At 35.3% G+C, this 19,812-nt stretch overlaps 7 protein-coding genes, 1 long non-coding RNA gene and 1 pseudogene across 15 annotated transcripts; 4 read left to right on the forward strand and 5 right to left on the reverse strand.

Annotated features, from left to right (window-relative positions):
* Positions 1–55: 55 nt before the first annotated feature.
* GB1 (GTP-binding protein 1) lies at positions 56–2,163 on the forward strand. Of its 2 annotated transcripts, none has more exons than NM_180844.2 (7): positions 56–125; positions 585–724; positions 816–956; positions 1,261–1,369; positions 1,444–1,505; positions 1,596–1,699; positions 1,797–2,162. In NM_180844.2, the coding sequence occupies exons 2-7, from the start codon at positions 632–634 to the stop codon at positions 1,903–1,905; spliced, it is 618 nt and encodes a 205-aa protein (NP_851175.1). In that variant the 5' UTR covers positions 56–125; positions 585–631; the 3' UTR covers positions 1,906–2,162. The 2 variants fall into 2 exon arrangements, with proteins under 2 accessions (NP_851175.1, NP_200034.1); NM_124600.3 differs by having other exon boundaries at positions 103–290; positions 1,797–2,163.
* Positions 1,038–1,237, reverse strand: AT5G07895. The gene has a single exon (NR_143039.1). It is a non-coding gene; the product is annotated as an other RNA (long non-coding RNA).
* Positions 2,162–2,781, reverse strand: AT5G52220 (chromosome transmission fidelity-like protein; the record flags this gene model as incomplete). Of its 2 annotated transcripts, none has more annotated exons than NM_001203590.1 (3): positions 2,591–2,781; positions 2,327–2,513; positions 2,162–2,240 (listed from the first exon to the last, which is right to left on the reverse strand). In NM_001203590.1, the coding sequence occupies exons 1-3, from the start codon at positions 2,741–2,743 to the stop codon at positions 2,230–2,232; spliced, it is 351 nt and encodes a 116-aa protein (NP_001190519.1). In that variant the 5' UTR covers positions 2,744–2,781. The 2 variants fall into 2 exon arrangements, with proteins under 2 accessions (NP_001190519.1, NP_200035.4); NM_124601.5 differs by having other exon boundaries at positions 2,308–2,513; positions 2,591–2,762.
* A 67-nt stretch (positions 2,782–2,848) lies between these two features.
* On the reverse strand, positions 2,849–7,137 carry MBD13 (methyl-CPG-binding domain protein 13). 3 transcript variants are annotated; one of them, NM_001344990.1, is made up of 7 exons: positions 6,945–7,122; positions 6,616–6,743; positions 5,674–5,772; positions 5,392–5,538; positions 5,155–5,278; positions 4,847–5,047; positions 2,952–4,747 (listed from the first exon to the last, which is right to left on the reverse strand). In NM_001344990.1, exons 2-7 carry the CDS (start codon positions 6,697–6,699, stop codon positions 3,162–3,164), a joined length of 2,241 nt encoding a protein of 746 aa, NP_001331264.1. In that variant the 5' UTR covers positions 6,700–6,743; positions 6,945–7,122; the 3' UTR covers positions 2,952–3,161. The 3 variants fall into 3 exon arrangements, with proteins under 3 accessions (NP_200036.1, NP_001331264.1, NP_001190520.1); NM_001203591.2 differs by having other exon boundaries at positions 2,963–4,747; positions 6,847–7,137; NM_124602.4 differs by having other exon boundaries at positions 2,849–4,747; positions 6,616–7,137.
* An 867-nt stretch (positions 7,138–8,004) lies between these two features.
* Positions 8,005–9,907, forward strand: MSBP1 (membrane steroid binding protein 1). 2 transcript variants are annotated; one of them, NM_001203592.2, is made up of 3 exons: positions 8,045–8,505; positions 9,280–9,479; positions 9,677–9,804. In NM_001203592.2, exons 1-3 carry the CDS (start codon positions 8,186–8,188, stop codon positions 9,682–9,684), a joined length of 528 nt encoding a protein of 175 aa, NP_001190521.1. In that variant the 5' UTR covers positions 8,045–8,185; the 3' UTR covers positions 9,685–9,804. The 2 variants fall into 2 exon arrangements, with proteins under 2 accessions (NP_200037.1, NP_001190521.1); NM_124603.4 differs by having other exon boundaries at positions 8,005–8,505; positions 9,280–9,907.
* A 1,929-nt stretch (positions 9,908–11,836) lies between these two features.
* On the forward strand, positions 11,837–13,416 carry RUP1 (Transducin/WD40 repeat-like superfamily protein). Its single transcript, NM_124604.5, has one exon. It carries the CDS (start codon positions 11,963–11,965, stop codon positions 13,118–13,120), a length of 1,158 nt encoding a protein of 385 aa, NP_200038.1. The 5' UTR covers positions 11,837–11,962; the 3' UTR covers positions 13,121–13,416.
* A 1,679-nt stretch (positions 13,417–15,095) lies between these two features.
* MYB19 (myb domain protein 19) lies at positions 15,096–16,353 on the forward strand. The gene is made up of 3 exons (NM_124605.4): positions 15,096–15,362; positions 15,492–15,621; positions 15,745–16,353. Exons 1-3 carry the CDS (start codon positions 15,230–15,232, stop codon positions 16,286–16,288), a joined length of 807 nt encoding a protein of 268 aa, NP_200039.1. The 5' UTR covers positions 15,096–15,229; the 3' UTR covers positions 16,289–16,353.
* A 143-nt stretch (positions 16,354–16,496) lies between these two features.
* Positions 16,497–17,670, reverse strand: AT5G52270 (SNARE-like superfamily protein; the record flags this gene model as incomplete). Of its 2 annotated transcripts, none has more annotated exons than NM_001344992.1 (4): positions 16,497–16,793; positions 16,930–17,000; positions 17,085–17,392; positions 17,472–17,670. In NM_001344992.1, 4 exons carry the CDS (start codon positions 17,663–17,665, stop codon positions 16,683–16,685), a joined length of 684 nt encoding a protein of 227 aa, NP_001331102.1. The 2 variants fall into 2 exon arrangements, with proteins under 2 accessions (NP_001331102.1, NP_001318788.1); NM_001344991.1 differs by having other exon boundaries at positions 16,683–16,793; positions 16,930–16,991; positions 17,472–17,665.
* Positions 17,671–18,242: 572 nt separating this feature from the next.
* Positions 18,243–18,909, reverse strand: AT5G52272 (annotated as a pseudogene). Its single transcript has 2 exons — positions 18,648–18,909; positions 18,243–18,513 (listed from the first exon to the last, which is right to left on the reverse strand).
* Between the last annotated feature and the right edge of the window lie 903 nt (positions 18,910–19,812).

Raw genomic sequence — 19,812 nt, forward strand, 5'->3', positions numbered from 1 at the left:
TCGGAAATACACTTTAGAAGTTTTTTTTTTTTTCCTTTTTCCTGAGAACGATCGAATCGAAGACGGAGTGTGCAAAAGCCAAAGCTTTGATCTTTCATTAATTCTTCTCAAGATCTTCAGAGTCTGTAAGTATTTTTGGAATCTTATTTTTCTTGTTTCTCAATCGATGTAAAATAAAATTCAGTTGTTGATGATTTTACCATGTTTCGGGAGCTTGTGTTGATCTAGTTCTTCGCTCTCACTAGGCTAATTTTGATCTTCCTGATGTGCACAATGTGAATGGGTCTTAGGTATTAGTGATTTATCGGCTTTTTATTTGATCCATTATCTATCCAAAGATCTAATTTTTTCTGTTTTGCTGAAGTTGTAAATTGGAACCCTTTTGTGAATTGTGTGGTTTTTTTAGTTTGGTATTGCATAGTGGTTTCTCTGAAACTGTGAATTAGATCTGAGAATGGAGTCTTGTGATCTCCAATTACTTGTGTGATGCTTTTGTTATGCTTACTCAAATTATGATAAGGAAGCAAAGTTATGTTGATGCTGATGATAATAAGCTCTTCTCTTATTTTTGGTTCATGTGAAAGACAAGGGAAGATCAAAGTAATTAAATAAGCTGAAGTAAGAGGAAGTGATGTTTTCTCTTATGTCTGGACTATGGAGTTACATGTTTAGCAAGACTGAGTTTAATGTGCTTATTCTTGGTATCGACAAAGCTGGGAAGACGGTAATGCTTTCTTTTTAATCTTTTCTGTTACACGAATCTGAAATGTTGAGGATACACCTCTCATGTACTTGCCCTTACTTCAATGTCGTAGACATTTTTGGAGAAACTGAAGACGATATACTCAATCTCGGAAGGTCTTCCTCATGATCGAATTGTTCCTACTGTGGGGCTTAATATTGGTCGCATTGAAGTCTCCAATGCTAAAATTGTGTTCTGGGATCTGGGAGGTCAGGTGAGTTAGAGATGCCTTAGCTCATATCATTGATCTCTCTTCTTTGTACCTAATTATGTGTTCCTACAAGTCACCTATACCACCAAAGAGAATATGCTTGTAAGTTGATATGAGAAATATAGGATACAAGGAAGATCCCTTTGAACTCCTTCCCTCTCTAAGTTTATGCGTGAGCCTTTTTTGCTTTATAGATTGTTTCGTCCTGTTGAAAACTACTATCGGTTGTTTTGATTTACAAACCCTAATTGTGAACAAGGATCAGTCTTTCTAATCAAATAACTGTGGCTTTTCCCCTTTATGGCAGCCTGGTTTGCGGTCTATTTGGGAGAAATACTATGAAGAAGCACACGCGTTGATATATTTGATTGATGCAGCTTGCCCAACCCGCTTTGAAGATTCTAAATCTGCTTTAGGTAAGTCTCCGAACACAAGTTGACTCCAAACAGCATTATGAAGCTAAAGCTAAAATATAAATTGTCTTCACCAGAAAAAGCCCTGCGGCATGAGGATTTGCAAGGAGCCCCTCTTTTAATATTGGCAAACAAGCAAGTAGGAATTTGTATTGCGTCATTTGTTTCACTTAAATTCTTCAAATATATGTTGTTACTGATAGTCTTTGAATCTGTAACCAATGAGCAGGACCTCACAAATGCTGTATCGGCTGAGGAACTGGACCGATACCTTGATTTAAAGAAATTGGATGAAAGAGTGTACATGTTTGAAGCAGTTTCTGGATATGATGGGTAAGTAAATCTAACGTAAGCTACACACAGGATCCTTATAGCGCCAATCGAAACACCTTTAGCAGGAAATATTAAACGTATGTTTTGTTGAGAGCAGGCGAGGAATCAAAGAAAGTATAGAATGGCTGGTTGGAGTAATGGAGAAAAGCAAGAGAACCGAATCATTAAGAGCCCGTGCAGGGTACACTCCTGTGCCAAATTCATAGACACGAGAAAGGACTCGCAAACTCAACTCTCCAGTCAACTGGTTTCCTTTGAAATACATTTGTAGATAAGAACAGACCACAATCTTTGCATCATTTTGGCTAGCATCAAATTCACATGATGAGTAGGAACTAGTAATCTCCTTATTGCCACCTTCATATGTTTACTAATGTTATAATTCAATTGAGACTTTGTGGTGATGATTGCATTTAGTTACTGCAAACCCAATAATGTAATCAAGTTTCTTCATTTGCAAACTCATTCAATAGTACAAACAGAGACTACATTATTGAAACAAGCAGAGATAATGAAACAATAGAGAGGTTTCAATTTGTTCCTGAAACAAAGAAGAAGAAGAGACTCAGAATTCTGAACTATCAGACTAAAGCAATCAAGAACAAAACAGAGAGAGGTTGTTGTTACCGGAAATAAGAGGCTTAGGTCTGGTTTTAAACAAGATCTTTGTTCGTATAATCCCAACAACTTCAAGCTCCGTTGCTTTCCCTGAAACTTCATCAAATTGAAGCTTCTTCAAAACCAGTAATGGCTTCTTTAGAGTCACTTTAGAGCCTACGAGTTCATGGTAACCCACCGTGAACGTGTATGTTCCCTGCGCCAGCAAATCTCTTAATGAAATCTCCGGCGATAACAGTTCCGATTAGAGAAATGAATTTGAAAAAACAAAACCTGTGAGGAATCGGAGTGGCAGAGACGACCGATCTCGAGATTCTGAATAGAACCTTGGAAGGAAGCTTGAGTCTCGACGACTCCTTGAAGCTCTACGATCGCCCATTCGCTACACTCTTCTTCTCCACATCTACACTTCACTCGAATCTCCATCTTCTTCTTCTTCTTCTTCTCCGTTTTCTTCGAATTCTATATATTCACTTTATATATATGTATGTATATAAATTTTGGCGGAAAATTAGAGATCTTTCGCGGGCTTTTTTCGTTTAAGATGACGTCACCATCATCTTCTCAAAGATGCATTCAAAATTTGAGAAAGAAAACTAGAAAAGATCCATCTTTAAGAAGAAGAAACAAGATCATTGGGGGTGGTTAAAGGAAGAGTTTTTATGAGTTTTTCAAGGTTCTGTCGATACACAACACTAATACATATGTATTTACAACAGAACATGGCCCGAAAGAAAATAAAGCTAAGGCATTGCACATGGATCTTACACGATACCAATGGCATTATCAAAAACCCTAATATACGAAAACACCTAAAAGTACAGTAGGCTTTATTTTGTTCTTGTTAGTCCTTAGAGAAAGATTGTGTAAACCTTAGATCATCAGGTTTACCTACAGTCTTGTTCGTCATATAATCACAGTTGTTTTGCCTACCTTTAGCTTCTTGTGTTGCTGCTGTAGTAGACGTCATCCCCTGTGACTTTGACTTCGTATCTGGTTCATCTAACCCGATCGGGATTGCGCCTGTTAGAGTTTTTATAGCAAAGTCGATACACGGGTCTTGCCAGATATTTGCACCCGGGGGTGGACTCGGAAATACCAGTTTTTCAGAGCATGTGTTAACATTTCCTGGAGTCTCTGGGGTAAAGGAGACTCCTTTCTGCTTGGTGTGGTTGTTAATGGGATTAGAAGAGATCGCTGGAGTGTTGAGAAGACACAGAGATTCTCCGGTTAGAGTTTTGATAGCAAAGGCAATGCAAGGATCTTTACAAAGATCTGCAAGAGTCGAGTCAAATGCAGAGGAGAAGCTGTTGGTACTCTTCTCCATCACTTCTGAGCATGTGCCTCTTACAACGGATGAGTTAGAATACTCATTAGCTAGTTTATTTCTCCTTTGAATGGCAGAACCACTGTCAGAAGGATGTGGTTGCTTTCCTTTATTTGGTGATCTCAGAGGCGAGATCTGAGTTGGTTTCACACTGGTAGTAAGGTTAGCCTTTGGGCTAGACCTTCCCACTCTTTTGCCTGCTGCTGTCTTCTCACACTTTGTTGCAGAAGTTTGGCAAGACAACGGTGACACAGGTGACATTTCTTCCTTCTGCTTGTAACCGTCAAGATGAAAAACTGGATTCAGTTCATATACTATCAGTGGTGATTTCAGCGTCTTCTTGTCTTTAGAAGGCTTCCTGCCTACTGCTTTACCGATATTTTGTATTCCCACTGCCGAATCTGCACTCACACGATTGTTGCTTGTTGCAGCAGCAGCATGTGGTTTCTGAGAGGATTGTTCATTACAGCTTTGGGCTACTTCCTTGTTGAGCGGTATTTCCGTCTTTTTTGATCCGCTGGTAGTAACATGATTCACAGGTTGCTTGCACTTTCCGGCTCTGCCATCATCAGGAGGTATTCTTTGTTGTACTTTGGTTCTCGTCTTAAATTCAGGCGTCAGTTCATCATCAGGAGGTACTATTCGTTGAACTTTGGTTCTTGACTTCAGTTCGGGCGTCAGTTCATCATCAGGAGGTAATATTCGTTGAACTTTGGTTCTTGTCTTCAGTTCAAGCGTCGGTTCATCATCAGGAGGTACTATTCGTTGAATTTTGGTTCTTGTCTTCAGTTCAGGCGTCGGTTCATCATCAGGCGGTACTACTCGTTGAACTTTGGTTCTTGTCTTCAGTTCAGGCGTCGGTTCATCATCAAGCGGTACTATTCGTTGAACTTTGGCTCTTGTCTTCAGTTCAGGCGTTGGTTCAAGCTCAATACCAGCTAACCGTTTTGATGTTCGTCGGGCTACACTATTACTTAGCTCATTCTTCTTCTCTTCAACTTTACTCCTTGTGATCCGTTTCTCAGAAGAATCTTGTTCCTCTTCTTCCTTCATAACAGCTTCCTTCTTTGGTTTTTGTGACCTTACACTGGAGTTTACAGAATCTACAAATATAGAGAACATAGAAAAAATTGGTGTCCTCAAATCTTTTTGTTATCTCAGCCACTACTCAGGTGGAAATATTAAGTCAGGTATCTGCACACCTTTTTCTGATTTTGCATTTGATGAAGACAGATTTCTTTTTAAATCTACGACGACTTCCTCAGTCGTACTGGCTTTAGTTTGGCTTCTAGTAACCCGTTTCGCTATGAGCTGCTTTTCGATAGGATCTTTCACCTCTTCCTTCTTCCCCAAATCCTCAAGAACTTGTGAGGTTACAATGCTCAAGTCAGAAGTCATTTTACCTGCATATATAATCGAATGTTGACACTTACTTAACGTAACTCACGGCATAAGTATGATTATACCCTGGCAAGTGGCAAAATCAGAACCCAAAAGACTTTGTACTTACAATTCTTGGAATGTTCATCAGAAGAAGATAAGTTTCTCCGTTTACTTCTTCTGACATCATCTATCGTTTTCTCTTTTTCCAATACATCATCTGCAGATCTCTTGTCCACATACTCCAGACGAAGCTAAAATCAGACAGAGAAAAGTTAAGAGTTAAAAGATTAACAGAAAATTCAATCATTCAGCTATAGTGCTTTCCATTAAACTAACTATAACAAAAAAGGAGAAAGGAACTCACAACAGTCTTTCCATTTCCGGAATCATCATCTTCGATATCACTTTCTTTCAATTTACGTGCATAATGTCCAATATTGCCAGTCTCAACATACCGTGATGCGTCTTTGAAGGATTGAAAGATATACTCACTTTTAGGGTCAATGAAGAACTGCAAAATCAAAAACAAGACATGTCCAAGAAGAATCACATAAGAGATTTTCTAAAGTGAGCTTATGTGGAAAAGACACAAAATGTACTTTTGATCAAAGATGATGTTATCACAAAGAGAGTAGAGGGTACAAACTGGATCTCTTCTGGTTTTACGGCCTGATCTATTTGTTATTTCAAGTTTCTTGATCCATCCTTCAGGTAAACCTTGAGCAGCAGATTTCTCAACTATAACCTGTATCACTTAAACATAAAGAGTTTTTCATTTTAAGAGACGTATAAATGTCAAATCTTTTTAGGGATCACAAAGAACAAAGTAACATTGTCTTCAAACATATAAACAACACAAAACTCTCAGATATTCTGTGCTTATGAACTTTCCATGAACAACCTAATACCAGACCCTTGCCAATATAAATGTGATTCATCTCAAAACTTTCCCTTTGCATACGCGAGAGGTACAAAGTTTTAGTGCTTACGAATATTACAGTATTCTCTCGAAGATGGTTACTTAACAATCCAAATTCATTTTCACAAGATCTATTACTCTTAATGTCTAACCATCTCAGTAAAGTAACCATATAATTCCTTTTCACACGAAGTAAACTAAGAGACAAACTTTTAAAAATTCAAGAAAAACTTAAAAAAAATAAACATCTCCAATCATGCACACAAGTAATAAGAGCTTTCTAAGCCACAGTGGAACCAAGTAAAATCAATTGAGTTCAAAATGTAGCTACATAACAAAGCTTTGATCAAACTACATCATCTATAACAAAACAAAAAGTCAGGTCAAGACCATTTTCAGACACTTAATCAACTAGACCTCTTCTCTTTTGATCACATGTCATCTTTCCCTAAAAGCTAAGCATTGCATGCAAGAGAAAATCACTCAAACGTCACAAAAGACTTCACCTTTTTCCATCATTACAAAATCATACAATCAGAAACTAAGAGTGAATCAAAGTATTTGGCACTTCAATAAAGATAACTACAATTTCCACAAAAGGAGCTAACAAGAACCAAACATGCAAAAGACAATCAAAATTAAGAAAAGGGTTTAAAACTCATAAATCACCTTATCCTTTCTCCCATTCTTCCTCACTCTAATTTCCACTTTCCTCTCAGCCGACAAACCATCAGAGATCCCTTCTCCGTTCATCTCTCCGGTCACCGTAAAACCACTTTCCTCTCTCTCTTGTATCCCTGATTCACAACTCAGAATGGTTTATCAACTCAAAACGCCAAAACCCATCAAGAATTGTCGGATTCAGATAATGGACACCGTCGGAAGTTATAAAGAAGGAACCTTTTTATTTTGTCTGATTGTGTGATTTGGTTCTGTCTCCACTAAGGTAAATAAGAAAAATAGTAGGATTTAATGGGGAAGAAGAAGAAAGGGTTTACACGTGTAGTGTGGAGGAGTTTCAATGGAGATTCCCCGATTTGAGAGGTTCAAGAAAACTCAGTCCACCAGCACGCGAGTCTTCTGGCCCAACGCTTCTCTTCTCTGATTGCAATTTAGCTCATTTTCTCCATTTTATTCTCTTGTACTGTTTGTTGTTTACTTCCATTGTTATTGTCCCAATTTTAAAAAAACTTACACTGTATATTAAAAAACATTTGCTTGATTTGGTTATAAAATCTAATTGCAAATCTATTTATGATGATATTTTTTGGGAAACATTTAAGACTTTGTTATCATTTTTTGACCCAAAAGAAAAAAAAAATGTTATTATTGTAAATGTTAGGATTGGAAGATTTATCATGAGAAGAAAAGTGAAAAATACTAATATAGTCAATTATGAATTTTCATAAATCTGAATTAAATATAATTTATTTTTACTTAATATATAGTTTTAATTACTTTTTGTTTAAATTTATGTTATTAAATTTGGTATTTGTATATCATGTTTAAAAGATTTAGAAGTATGATTTTATTCTATTTCTAGTGATTTAATTATTGAAACTTTGATTTTTAAAAAAGTTTATGTATTAATAAATTATTTGGATTGAAGGTTATATCAATGTTATAAAATGTGTTTTAAAATCTGAAAAGTGGTTGATTTTTTCTTTTTAAATTCTGCATCCACGAAACTTATTTTTCTTAAAACTTATTTTTCTTTTCGAGGTTATGATTCTTTTTAGTTTTTTTTATCAAATTTCATGATGAAAATAACTGAATTGAACATCAAAGATTTTCAGAAAATACTCTACTGCTTTTTTCTTAACTATATTCTAGCCATTTACATATCTAAGCTTGATGTCTTTTCTATTTCGTCGAAAATCTATCTATTTTACGGCAGAGACTTGAAACCCGAATTTTGACATATCAAAAACACTAACACAATCCCATGTACTACATTATCATTTGTATTTTACTTATAGAAGAAAATAACTTTTTATTTAAAAATTGTATGGTAAAAATAAAGATTAGTTCCCTAATAACTATATAAAAAATCTTATTCGGTCGTTTTAGCTGTATTTAACTTTTAAACCCAAGAAAGAAAAAAATCAATCAACCAAGGAAGTAGTACAACAACAAGAGTCAAAACCCAACAACTCTCTATCTAGCACAAAAGCCTGACTTTTACAAAGACAAGCCTTTTCAACACACTACTGATCTTGAGAATCCTCTCTTCAAAGCCATGGCGTTAGAACTATGGCAAACTCTCAAAGAAGCAATCCATGCTTACACAGGTCTTTCTCCTGTTGTCTTCTTCACTGCTCTAGCTCTCGCCTTCGCCATTTACCAAGTCATCTCAGGCTGGTTTGCCTCGCCGTTCGATGATGTTAACCGACATCAGAGAGCTAGATCCTTGGCTCAAGAGGAGGAGCCACCGATTCCTCAGCCTGTTCAAGTCGGTGAGATCACGGAGGAGGAGCTTAAACAGTACGATGGCTCTGATCCTCAAAAGCCCCTTCTTATGGCTATCAAACATCAGATCTATGATGTTACACAAAGCAGGTGAAATTTCTGAATCTAAAAAGCGAAATTAGGTTATGGGTTTGATTCATTGTTTCCTCTAATCTTGTTTTAGCGTATAAAGACTTGGACTTTGCATACTTTTATGATCTATAAAGCTGTGAGAATCGTAAAGTTGTTCACTTTGAGAATCAATTTCACAAAGGAGTTTTGTTTTGAGAATCAATTTCAGAAAAGCACATTGGAAAAGTTGATCCTTTTTGTTACTTTTATACAAGAGAAAGATTCAAAGGAATATGTTTTTGTTGTTGATGTTTGCTAGTGATTGAGATCATGTTGTGAAATATCTTAGCTCTATCTTCGAGTATAATCAATCTCTTAGACTGGTTTTAGTGTCTCAAGTGTTGTGTTTGTAATGAAAGGTTGGATTTTTATTGTCTTCCTCAAATCTCGTTTTACTCTATAACAACTTGGACTTTGCATAGTTTTATCTATGAAGCTGTGATATCCATAAAGTTGTTCACTTTGAGAATCAATTTCACAAAAGTTGTGCTTTTCTATGTAATCGAGCTTTTGAGTGGCATAGTGTTAATTTACCCTTTTGCTTCCTTCATACAAGAACAGGATTCAAAGGAAGTTGTAATATGTTCTTGTTGTTAATGTCTGCTTGTGGTTGAGATCTTTAGTGAAAACTCTTTGTTAATCTTTGAGTATAATGAATTGATCATCTTCTTATGATAGTCTAGTCTGGTTTTTGCGTATTTAAATTAAATGTTGTGTTTGTGATGAAAGGTTTGATATTTATTGGTTTTGTAGGATGTTCTACGGACCAGGAGGACCATATGCTTTGTTTGCAGGGAAAGACGCTAGCCGAGCTCTTGCAAAGATGTCATTTGAGGAGAAAGACTTGACTTGGGATGTCTCTGGTCTTGGTCCCTTTGAGCTAGATGCTCTTCAAGATTGGGAGTACAAGTTCATGAGCAAGTATGCTAAGGTTGGTACTGTCAAAGTGGCTGGTTCAGAACCTGAAACCGCATCTGTCTCTGAACCCACAGAGAATGTTGAGCAAGATGCTCATGTAACCACAACGCCTGGGAAGACCGTTGTTGATAAGAGTGATGATGCTCCTGCTGAGACTGTGTTGAAGAAGGAGGAGTAGAGCCCATTTCCAAGATTTGCTCTGATTTGTCATAGAGACCAGTTTTATGAAAAGGATTGTAGAATCTCTAATGTTGAAGTGTCAATGATAATCTTGTTTTACTTTCCCAAAAAATAAAGATTGCTGATTAATGATAAGAAAAAAATGTTTTATAAACTGCATATCAGAAGGCGTTGCATTGCATGATTACAATGTAGTCGAGTTCATACTTGTGGTTTGTGAATCTGCATGATTAATCTGGAAACTAAAACATTAAACCTGATCCTTTTTTTGTAAATTCTCTTCATCCTTTTGGTTACTACTATAGGAAGTTTTTAAGTTGGTCACTAAATCCATATCAATTGGGAAATAGAGTATTCAATTGTGATCCTCGATGTTTAAGAATTGGGGCAAAGAAGACAGTTGACCACGTTCTTCTGAGTGTTCCTTGCATTGCAGATATGTGCGCTCGATCTCCTCAGCACTATGGAAATTTCGGTGTCGTCGGTATTTGCAAATTTGGATATTCTTTTCTTGGAACAACCTGGCTCTTCAAAAGATTTAACCTTTCCATGGATTATTTGATACATTGGAAGGCACGTAATGATAAGGTTTTTAATGATACATTTGAGAAACTGCACAGCTGCAAGAACATAAGACAAGTACCTTTGAACAACGGTCTTTATTACAAAAACTGGAGTTTGAAGTCACAAATTAATGTTTTATAAAATAGTTCATTTTTTTTGGTAAACATGTGAAGATTTTATAGATAGTTGATGGAAGGAGACTCGATATGTTTTCAAATATAGGTTGGATCGGTTTTCATAACGACATAGAAGGATCTCTTTTTAGAGTTAGGAATCTATGCATAAGCCTTTCTCCTATGATCAAGCATCAAAGTACATCGGTAACTATCTCAATGGACTGTTCAAAGCTAAAAGAAAATTGACAACTTCCTGAACATTTTAGCCAATTTTCTCAACATATTTGGAATGGTTTGCAAGACTCAAATATTTGCTCTCTTCTGGCTTTCTGTTATTCTTGTAATTAGAATTGTCTTGCTAACTTGTTAGCTAGCATGTTGTTCACCACTACATTTTCATTATTTTAAGTATGTAAGACCTATAGTTCTATATACACCATCGATTTGGATTACCGAACCATTTTGATATATGTGTATGTATTTCAGTCGACAAAAAAAAAAAACTTCTAAGATCAGTTTAAACTGAATTTTGGTTATCGCCTTCTCTGCGATCATGGATTGGGTTGGACCTAGACATATGGGCTTAAGATACGTTTTACAAGCTGTCATGATGAATACAATTATTGTCTTAAGTGTCACGAGATATTGAAATCGTCAAAATAAGCCAAACATGCACCAAGATATCAACGCACATGTAGTTATTATATAGCAATAGTATTCTAAACGTAATGAACCGTCGATGTATCGACGTGTACTTTTTGCATTCACTTTCTTTTGTCTTCAAAAATAAAATGAAAATCAGAAATAAAGAGGTGTAATATTATCCACGTAGGAGTTGAGATCTACGACGACCAAACTAATCGTTAGGAAAGGTTTCAAAATTTGAGGTTCTTATCCAACCAACGCTAACGTAATGCTAATCTCGTGTTTCCATTTCTTCTTCCTTTAATGCGATGTCTCTCTGCACCCAATAATTAAAAAAAAAGTTTCTTTACATTTTTTCTTCTAAGAGAATTTTTTTGGCAAGTTGGTGACATGGTGTACTTCCCATACTTATCCATATCCCATTGCTCTAACTTTTTGTTGCTAAAAGCTAACTTAAGGAGTGATGAAGATTATAACTCATAATCAATCTAAAAGATAGACTCTTAACCATTTCTAATCACCACAATGTTCAAAGATCATATTTGGAGCTAGTGGTTATTTAGCCATGTGCATGGTCTTATTTTGATAGATTACCTTTTTGGATTGTTTGAACAAAAACATAAATACATGTAGCTAATTTCGATATATTAATTACTTTTCTAGTTGGAACCATTCGGAGAACAGCAAGTACCAATAACGTGAATGCATTTCCATTTAATATCACACAAAAGAAAAGTTCCATGTATCATGAATTTAGCAAATTCCATTTATAAATATTTGGCTTAACTAAAATTATATACATGGTTTCTTCTACATCTAGTAAAAAAAAAAGATAGATAAACCATGATACCTATGTATATGTATTTATATTAAATTTAAATATACCCCACATTTTTTGTTTTCGTCAACAAACAAACCACTTTATAGCTTATATATACACATCACACACACATATGAATGTGATGTTAATATAGTTTCGTGTGGACCTAACTAAAACTAGTCGTAACTCATTCATGGAGGCTTTGTTCTGCTCTGAGATACCCAACAACAACATCAGATCTTCCATTAACGATCTATCTTCTTCTTCTTCATATACATGGCCAATGATCATGACCTCCTCTTCTTCTTCTTCTTCATCTCCCACAATCATGAACATAGAGAACATTCCTAGATGCGACTGGGATCTCTCTCTTTCCGCCGTTGTTTCCTCCGCATCCACCGGATCAGACGCTATCGGAGCAATCGAGTTCGACCCTACCGGAGAGATCATAGCTACGGGAGGAATCGCAAGAAAGATCAGATCGTATCGTTTAAGCTCTTTGTTAGAGTCACGTGACGATCACGTAACAGCTTCAGAGAGCTATATTTGCACGCCGGCGAAGCTTAGTAGTCTCAAATGGAGACCCGATTTTTCCGGTCGGGTTATCGGGTCAGGAGATTACGACGGAGTTGTCACCGAGTACGACGTGGAGAAACAAGTGCCTGTTTCCGAGAGAGACGAGCATGGAGGTAGAAGGATTTGGAGCGTGGACTACACGCTTTACAATGGCTCTCTTATAGGCGCGTCAGGCTCCGACGACGGAACGGTTCAAATGTGGGATCCACGTAACGGAGGGACGTTAGAAGAAACGGTTAGGCCCGGTGGTGGAGCGGCGATTTGTTCGGTAGAGTTCGATCCGTTCGGTGGATCTTCCATAGCCGTTGGATGTGCTGACCGGAATGCCTACGTGTATGACATCAGAAGACTAGTGGACCCTTTGATCGTATTAGACGGCCATACCAAAACGGTGACGTATGCTCGATTCATGGATTCTCACACGATCGTTACCGGTTCGACCGACGGGAGCTTGAAGCAATGGGATATAGATAATGGACGGCGCGTGGTTCGCACGTACCGAGGGCATGTGAATAGCCGGAACTTTGTTGGGTTGTCGGTTTGGAGACATGGTGGTTTGGTCGTGTCCGGGTCAGAGAATAACCAAGTGTTTGTGTACGATAAGAGGTGGGAGGAACCGGTTTGGGTTTGTGGATTGGGTCATACGAACCGGTTTGGATCTGACCGACGGTTTGTTAGTAGTGTGTGTTTGAGACAAGTGGATGAAGATTGGTGCACACTTGTGGCCGGAGGATCCGATGGGGCTTTAGAAATTTTCTCGGGCAAACAAAGCTAATCAGTATTTATATTATTTTTTTCTGCTCATGATTAATACAAACTGTTTTTCAGTTGATTTTATACTGTCTATAGTTATTAATTTTAATATGATTGAATGTTACTACAATTCTTAAGAAGAAATTGTAAGTGATATTGAGAACTTTTTCAATCATTGCAATTCGAATACACATTTTGTAGGGAATTGAAAATTAATTCTAATAGTGTTTTAATTAGCGCTAGAAAATAAATAAATAAAATGTATCAAGGAGAGTGTATATATTGACTTGTAAAATGACAAGGAGAAGTCAAATGTCCACTTGAATGAGAAATTCTATTTCTATATATCTTTTTAGTTTATGGACCTTTTTTTTTTTTTACATAGCTAAGCTAGAGCTTTAGACGACTAAATTGATTTTGAGTCTAAAAGATATGATATGTTTTGTAATCAATTGACCATTTAATCATGTCATGTTCTTTAGTTTTGTAAAAAGAGAAGAAAAACTTGTCAGACAATACTTATACATATACATTCATGTAGGTTAAGAGGGTTGTTTAAAATTATGTAACTATAGTGGTTTGATGCAAAATAAAATCTGGCCCAAACGGCATAGTGGCCAACAAAACTTTGCCACATGACATGACTCCAGTAGCCCAGAAACTGGGCTGATCCAATCAGAGGTTGTCTTTATAGCCCATCTTTAGATGAGTTTTACATCTCTTGTCAACAAATGTTACGACCAACAAAGTCTTTTTCTTCAGGCAAATATAAAAAGAAATAACGTGGTTCAGAGATTAATTATTTTAGAAAAACGTAAGAGTCAGGACATATATTTGGAAGTTCAACATGAAAAGCCAGCAAAACCCATTTGGGTCACGACATATTGTATATGGAAATGCAAAATATTCCCTCTCTCAAATGAATACCCTATTTGTATATTCGAAATGTATTGTATACTTCTATTATCAATAAAATCCAAAATTAAGTTTTATACGTAAATATGTGCAGCAAATAGGAGGGAAGTGTTGACTCACCTACCAAGATTAATTACACAAATATCCTAACAAACAAACTATAATATTGATTATATTTAAAGAAATTTTGTGCATAGGGTTTTTAAATATACACATTGCCAACTTTGGTATACGGGATATCCAATTTGTCCGATCGCTTTTCAAAGATTGGATGATTCTTTGCATTCTTTAATTCAATTGTGTTCATTTTCTTTCATAATCATTGATACGGGACAGACAAAGATTGTTTTGTCAACGTTAAGTTTTGCCCTCTAGACCACTTTTACTCATTTATATGATTTGGTCAAATTACATCATTTACACTTTTACATACACAACATCTTGATATTTTTACTTTAATATATATTCGGAACCAAACTACTTAAGTCAATTTTTGACATCAATCTGTTTGACATTGATAGTGTCTTTGAGTGAGTTTTTGTATAAAGAGATGGAGACAAAGTGATACCAACTTGGTTAAATCATAGATAATACTGTGATTAATCCTAACATCTTATCATCGTAATGAAGATTTCCCTGTGATCGCAAGTTTGTCAATATCTATATTTTATTAGGCGTTAGTCTTTCTTCATAGACTTAGAAAAAGAAGAGAACGTAAACAAAAGATATCTGAAAGCAAAACAAGCAAAGATTCCTTCTTCTCTTTTTGTCTTTAATTATTTAAACCAAGTGACTTGGGTTTACAACTAATTTTTGCTTACATATTCTACCATACTTTTATTATATAGCCTATCTAATATACTTAATTACACATATGCACAAAATACAAAATACACATACATACACGTGTATACATGAAATTTCATTTGAGTCCGCATACGTATAAAATTATGTGTCTTTTATTATAGGACGCAGCCCCATTTGGCTATTTCCTAAAAGTCTCAAGACCATGGCTTTTATGATTTAAAACGTAATTTTTGTGTTTGCGTTTAATATAATGGTTTCTCTATGACTCTATCTATGCATAATTATCTATATATGCTCATAATACTTCTCTCTGTCTGTCTTTGTCCCTCTCTCTATCTCTCTAATTCATCATTTACACAAGTTTCTCTTAATTAAGACGACTTGAGAGAGAAAGAAAGATACGTGGAAGATGACCAAATCTGGAGAGAGACCAAAACAGAGACAGAGGAAAGGGTTATGGTCACCTGAAGAAGACCAGAAGCTCAAGAGTTTCATCCTCTCTCGTGGCCATGCTTGCTGGACCACTGTTCCCATCCTAGCTGGTTTTTTTTTAATCTCTAAAATCTTATATTAGACTCTCTTTTTTTCTTAACCCTATATCCTATATTAGACTCTTAATTCTCATCATTGTTGTTAATCTTATCCTTAACTAAGAGTAATTGTTGTGCCAGGATTGCAAAGGAATGGGAAAAGCTGCAGATTAAGGTGGATTAATTACCTAAGACCAGGACTAAAGAGGGGGTCGTTTAGTGAAGAAGAAGAAGAGACCATCTTGACTTTACATTCTTCCTTGGGTAACAAGTAAGAAACCCTAATAAAAAATACACCTTCTATTTTTGTTGTCTACAATCCATTCAGGTCTATGTGAAAAACCATTCATTAAGTAGATTTTTCATTTGATTTTTATGATTTGGGTCTGATTAGGTGGTCTCGGATTGCAAAATATTTACCGGGAAGAACAGACAACGAGATTAAGAACTATTGGCATTCCTATCTGAAGAAGAGATGGCTCAAATCTCAACCACAACTCAAAAGCCAAATATCAGACCTCACAGAATCTCCTTCTTCACTACTTTCTTGCGGGAAAAGAAATCTGGAAACCGAAACCCTAGATCACGTGATCTCCTTCCAGAAATTTTCAGAGAATCCAACTTCATCACCATCCAAAGAAAGCAACAACAACATGATCATGAACAACAGTAATAACTTGCCTAAACTGTTCTTCTCTGAGTGGATCAGTTCTTCAAATCCACACATCGATTACTCCTCTGCTTTTACAGATTCCAAGCACATTAATGAAACTCAAGATCAAATCAATGAAGAGGAAGTGATGATGATCAATAACAACAACTACTCTTCACTTGAGGATGTCATGCTCCGTACAGATTTTTTGCAGCCTGATCATGAATATGCAAATTATTATTCTTCTGGAGATTTCTTCATCAACAGTGACCAAAATTATGTCTAAGAAGAGTGAATATGATCGTAAGAGGAACATAAGCTAGTTACTTGTGTTACAAGTTACAAAAAAAATCTAGATTCTTAAATCAAACATGAACAAAGAAAAAACTTATTATGTGGAAAGTCCATTTGAATTGGTTTTAATCATTTATTTTTCACGACAATCTGTATATACAGATAGAATAACATTTGTAAATTTTTTTTATATGAAAACAATTATTTGTAAGTTCAGTGTTGTTTATAATTGGTTCATGTCTCTTTCTTTGTCTGTCTTCTTGTTCGTCCATAGAGTTTACTATTGTCGTAGACTTACTTAAACAACATTTCAAAGTCAGTATTTTAACGAGTAACGATAATTAAATAGCTACTAGGATGTTTCATATATACACTCTTCTTCTTGATCATATCATGGTTGAAATTAAATAATCATCTGTCATAATCAAGCTTGCTTTGAAAAGAACAAGAATAACGAGAATAATAATCGTCACTGGTGTCCATTTTAACGAAATATCCTGCAAAATTTGTAATAGAATAAAGTAAAAGTTAATTAACCATAACCGAAGCCACAAATTCTCAATACATTGAATTCAAAGTGAAGCTTTAGTCCTATTTTGATGAACCATATGTTTGATTTTTTTTTCAATATACCTGAAGACATCGTGAGCTCCAAATGGTTGAAACAATCATTGGAGGATCTGAGGACGCCTTTTCTAATGTTTCTTGCAAAACAAAAATGTTACAAATTCAAGTCTTAAAAAAAAAAAGGGGGATAAAAGAAGTTCGCTAATTTCAAGAACAAGTACCTAAAATTTGTTGTCTTTGTATTATATCATTCAAATGCTCAGTAACTACATCGAGTTCTTGTTTCCGCAATGCATTCAGCTTCGATAGATTAGCTTGTGTTCTCGTGTCTATATATTGTTTTCTTATTCTCCCTATGATCTTACCAAACCTAATGAAGCTATAGGGCTTTGAGATTTTCTGGATCAGTGCTTTCTCGTCCAGCTTATCAAGCTCCTTGTTCAGATTCTGCAAGTAATTAAACAATAGCTTTCTTGGATATGAAGAATCAGATAGCGCGATGTAACATATCTTCTTCTCCACCAGGAAGCTTCAAAAATGAAAGATTAATAAACGAGTAAATTGATTATTAAAAAGAAAAAATGGAGAAAATTAATGCGAAAGGATACTGGAAAGAATGATGATCGAGCAAGATGGTCATCTTTGGATGTAATAATGAGTCTTTGGAGACTTGTTTAAGAAGAAATTCTGCTTGTTGCTTGTACAGCAAGAAACTAGTATTGTCCTCTTGGTTGACATAGGTTTGATCTTGTGCAAGAGGCAATCCATCTTCAACCCTACCAACTATTGTTAGTTTCACCATTATCGTTTCTTGAACTATTCAGAAAATTGATGTCTTATATAAACAAGAAGAGGTTGAGAAGGATTGAGGATGAAGATATTCTATTTGGGTATGCAAAGAAACATAGCGTGGTGGTGGAAAGTTAATGAATGAAAAACTTTGGGGGCGAAAAAATTGAAATGAAGAAGTAAAGATTTGGGATATCTTGTTCATAAAGACAACTTTAAGGAAAGGAGAAAGCATATTAGTTTTCCATGTGTAATTGATATTTTCATTCTGTAAAGTGCAAATGTTTAATCCAAATTTTGGTTTGTTCTTCATTTCGAATTGAATCGGTTTTACGGATCAAAATAATAAATCATCAAAACTATATTTTCTTGGAGTTATTTTGGGACAAATTGTATTGCATCAAATCGAATTACAAGGAAAAATAATTAGTGAAATAAATCAAACTTTCAACACCATTATTAGCAAACTTAGTTATCACGGATGGAAATGCGATTAAAAAGTGGGAAAATTAGGGAAGTATAGAGACTTTAATTAAATGGAAGAAGATTGAAGAAGTAATATAGCTGAGTAGCTATCGTTATCTTCATCGGAAGAAGGAGGAGACTCGAAGGAAACAATTAATATCAACAAAGTAGCAAAGATCATTGTGATCACAGCCATAGAATTGACTAGAAACGCTTCTAATCCATGCTTGTCAACGCCCTGAATTTTCCATGGAAGTAAGCTTTTTCAACAAACCCTAAGACCGAGTTTCCAACAGCAACAACAAAAATATAGAGGCCAATAGAGACGTGCACTGGACGCAAGAGTCTTTGGTCGGCTGGTGATGCTTTGAAGAAAATTACAAAGCCATTTTTCAGCTGCAAAGTTGAAAAAATAACCTTTCAAATTTCAATCAACCACTTTCATTCCACTTAGAATGATTCAACTAATAGAAACATTCAAAATATTATTTCTTGTAAGGCTAATCTGGCTACGGTCATAAGGAATATACCTGGCTGATATAAAGACAAAAGACCACAACACCAATCCAAGAATGGAGGCTATAGAAATTTGGGATGTTTAACTCGTTGTGGTACTTGACGGCAAAAATGATTCCCAAAATTCTGAGTATAAGAGCAATTACGTGAAGACCAAAGTGGATCTTTTTCTTCGTTTCTCTCTCAAATGGAAGCGATTTGTGACTTATTATTGCTGCTTTTTTATTTCCAACAAAATTGAAATTGATCAAAACGCAAACGCAATCTAAGCTGCATGAAGTGAAAATATATATATCATCTGTTTCAGTTCTCTTTTTGTTTTGTTAAGTAGCAAAGCAGTTAAGCAGGCATCTAACTCTGCGTCACGTAGTTGTGCCAACTAGTCAACGACCGTAGAGTTGACGAATCATGCCACTTAATGTGTTACAGGCTCAAATATCCAACCTATATGAGCCCAGCCCACTTATTTATAACAAAGACCTTAGGCCAAGAGTCCGTCCAAATAACAAAAACGACAAACAAAAATAGGCGTCAAGTAAATTAAGAATCTTTCAACATTATTGAGAGCCTCATTTTTTATTTATATTTTTTATATTATTAAGAAGCACTACATAATTGAAAAAACGAAAATCTTTTAACTAATTTTTGCTTTTCTAAAATAGGACAAATGGATTTTTAAGTTACATATTTTCTAAATCTACTATTTAGCTTCGAGTATGGTGTAATCGACAAACGTTTATTTATCCAACAATTACCATTTGTTGAAATAATTATTTTATTTTGAACACAAAAACAAAAACAAAGTCAAAATTAGAGATGATATATTCTTTTTTTAATTAAATTTCTCTGATATGATATTTTAAAGTTTTCAATTACTAATACAACCATCTTTTACGATATAATACTCGAAATTAAACACAAAAATCAAATATTCTATATTAGACAAACTATTTAGATTGCACTTAGAAACACAATTATGTAAATAGCACTTGGCAGATTTACTCACATTTGGCAAGCAGAATACCAGTCAGGTTAGAACCGCATGCTTCAAAAAATTTGACATCAAAATAATCATCAATGTTTTCAACTTCTGCAACTAAAATGTATTTGAAGTTTTAAACACCTTCTTCTGTAGTCTCAGTTAAAGATCCAACTCCATTGTTAAACACTAAGTTTTAA

Source organism: Arabidopsis thaliana, chromosome 5, assembly GCF_000001735.4.
Source record: "Arabidopsis thaliana chromosome 5, partial sequence".
NCBI classification, from domain to species: Eukaryota; Viridiplantae; Streptophyta; class Magnoliopsida; order Brassicales; family Brassicaceae; genus Arabidopsis; species Arabidopsis thaliana.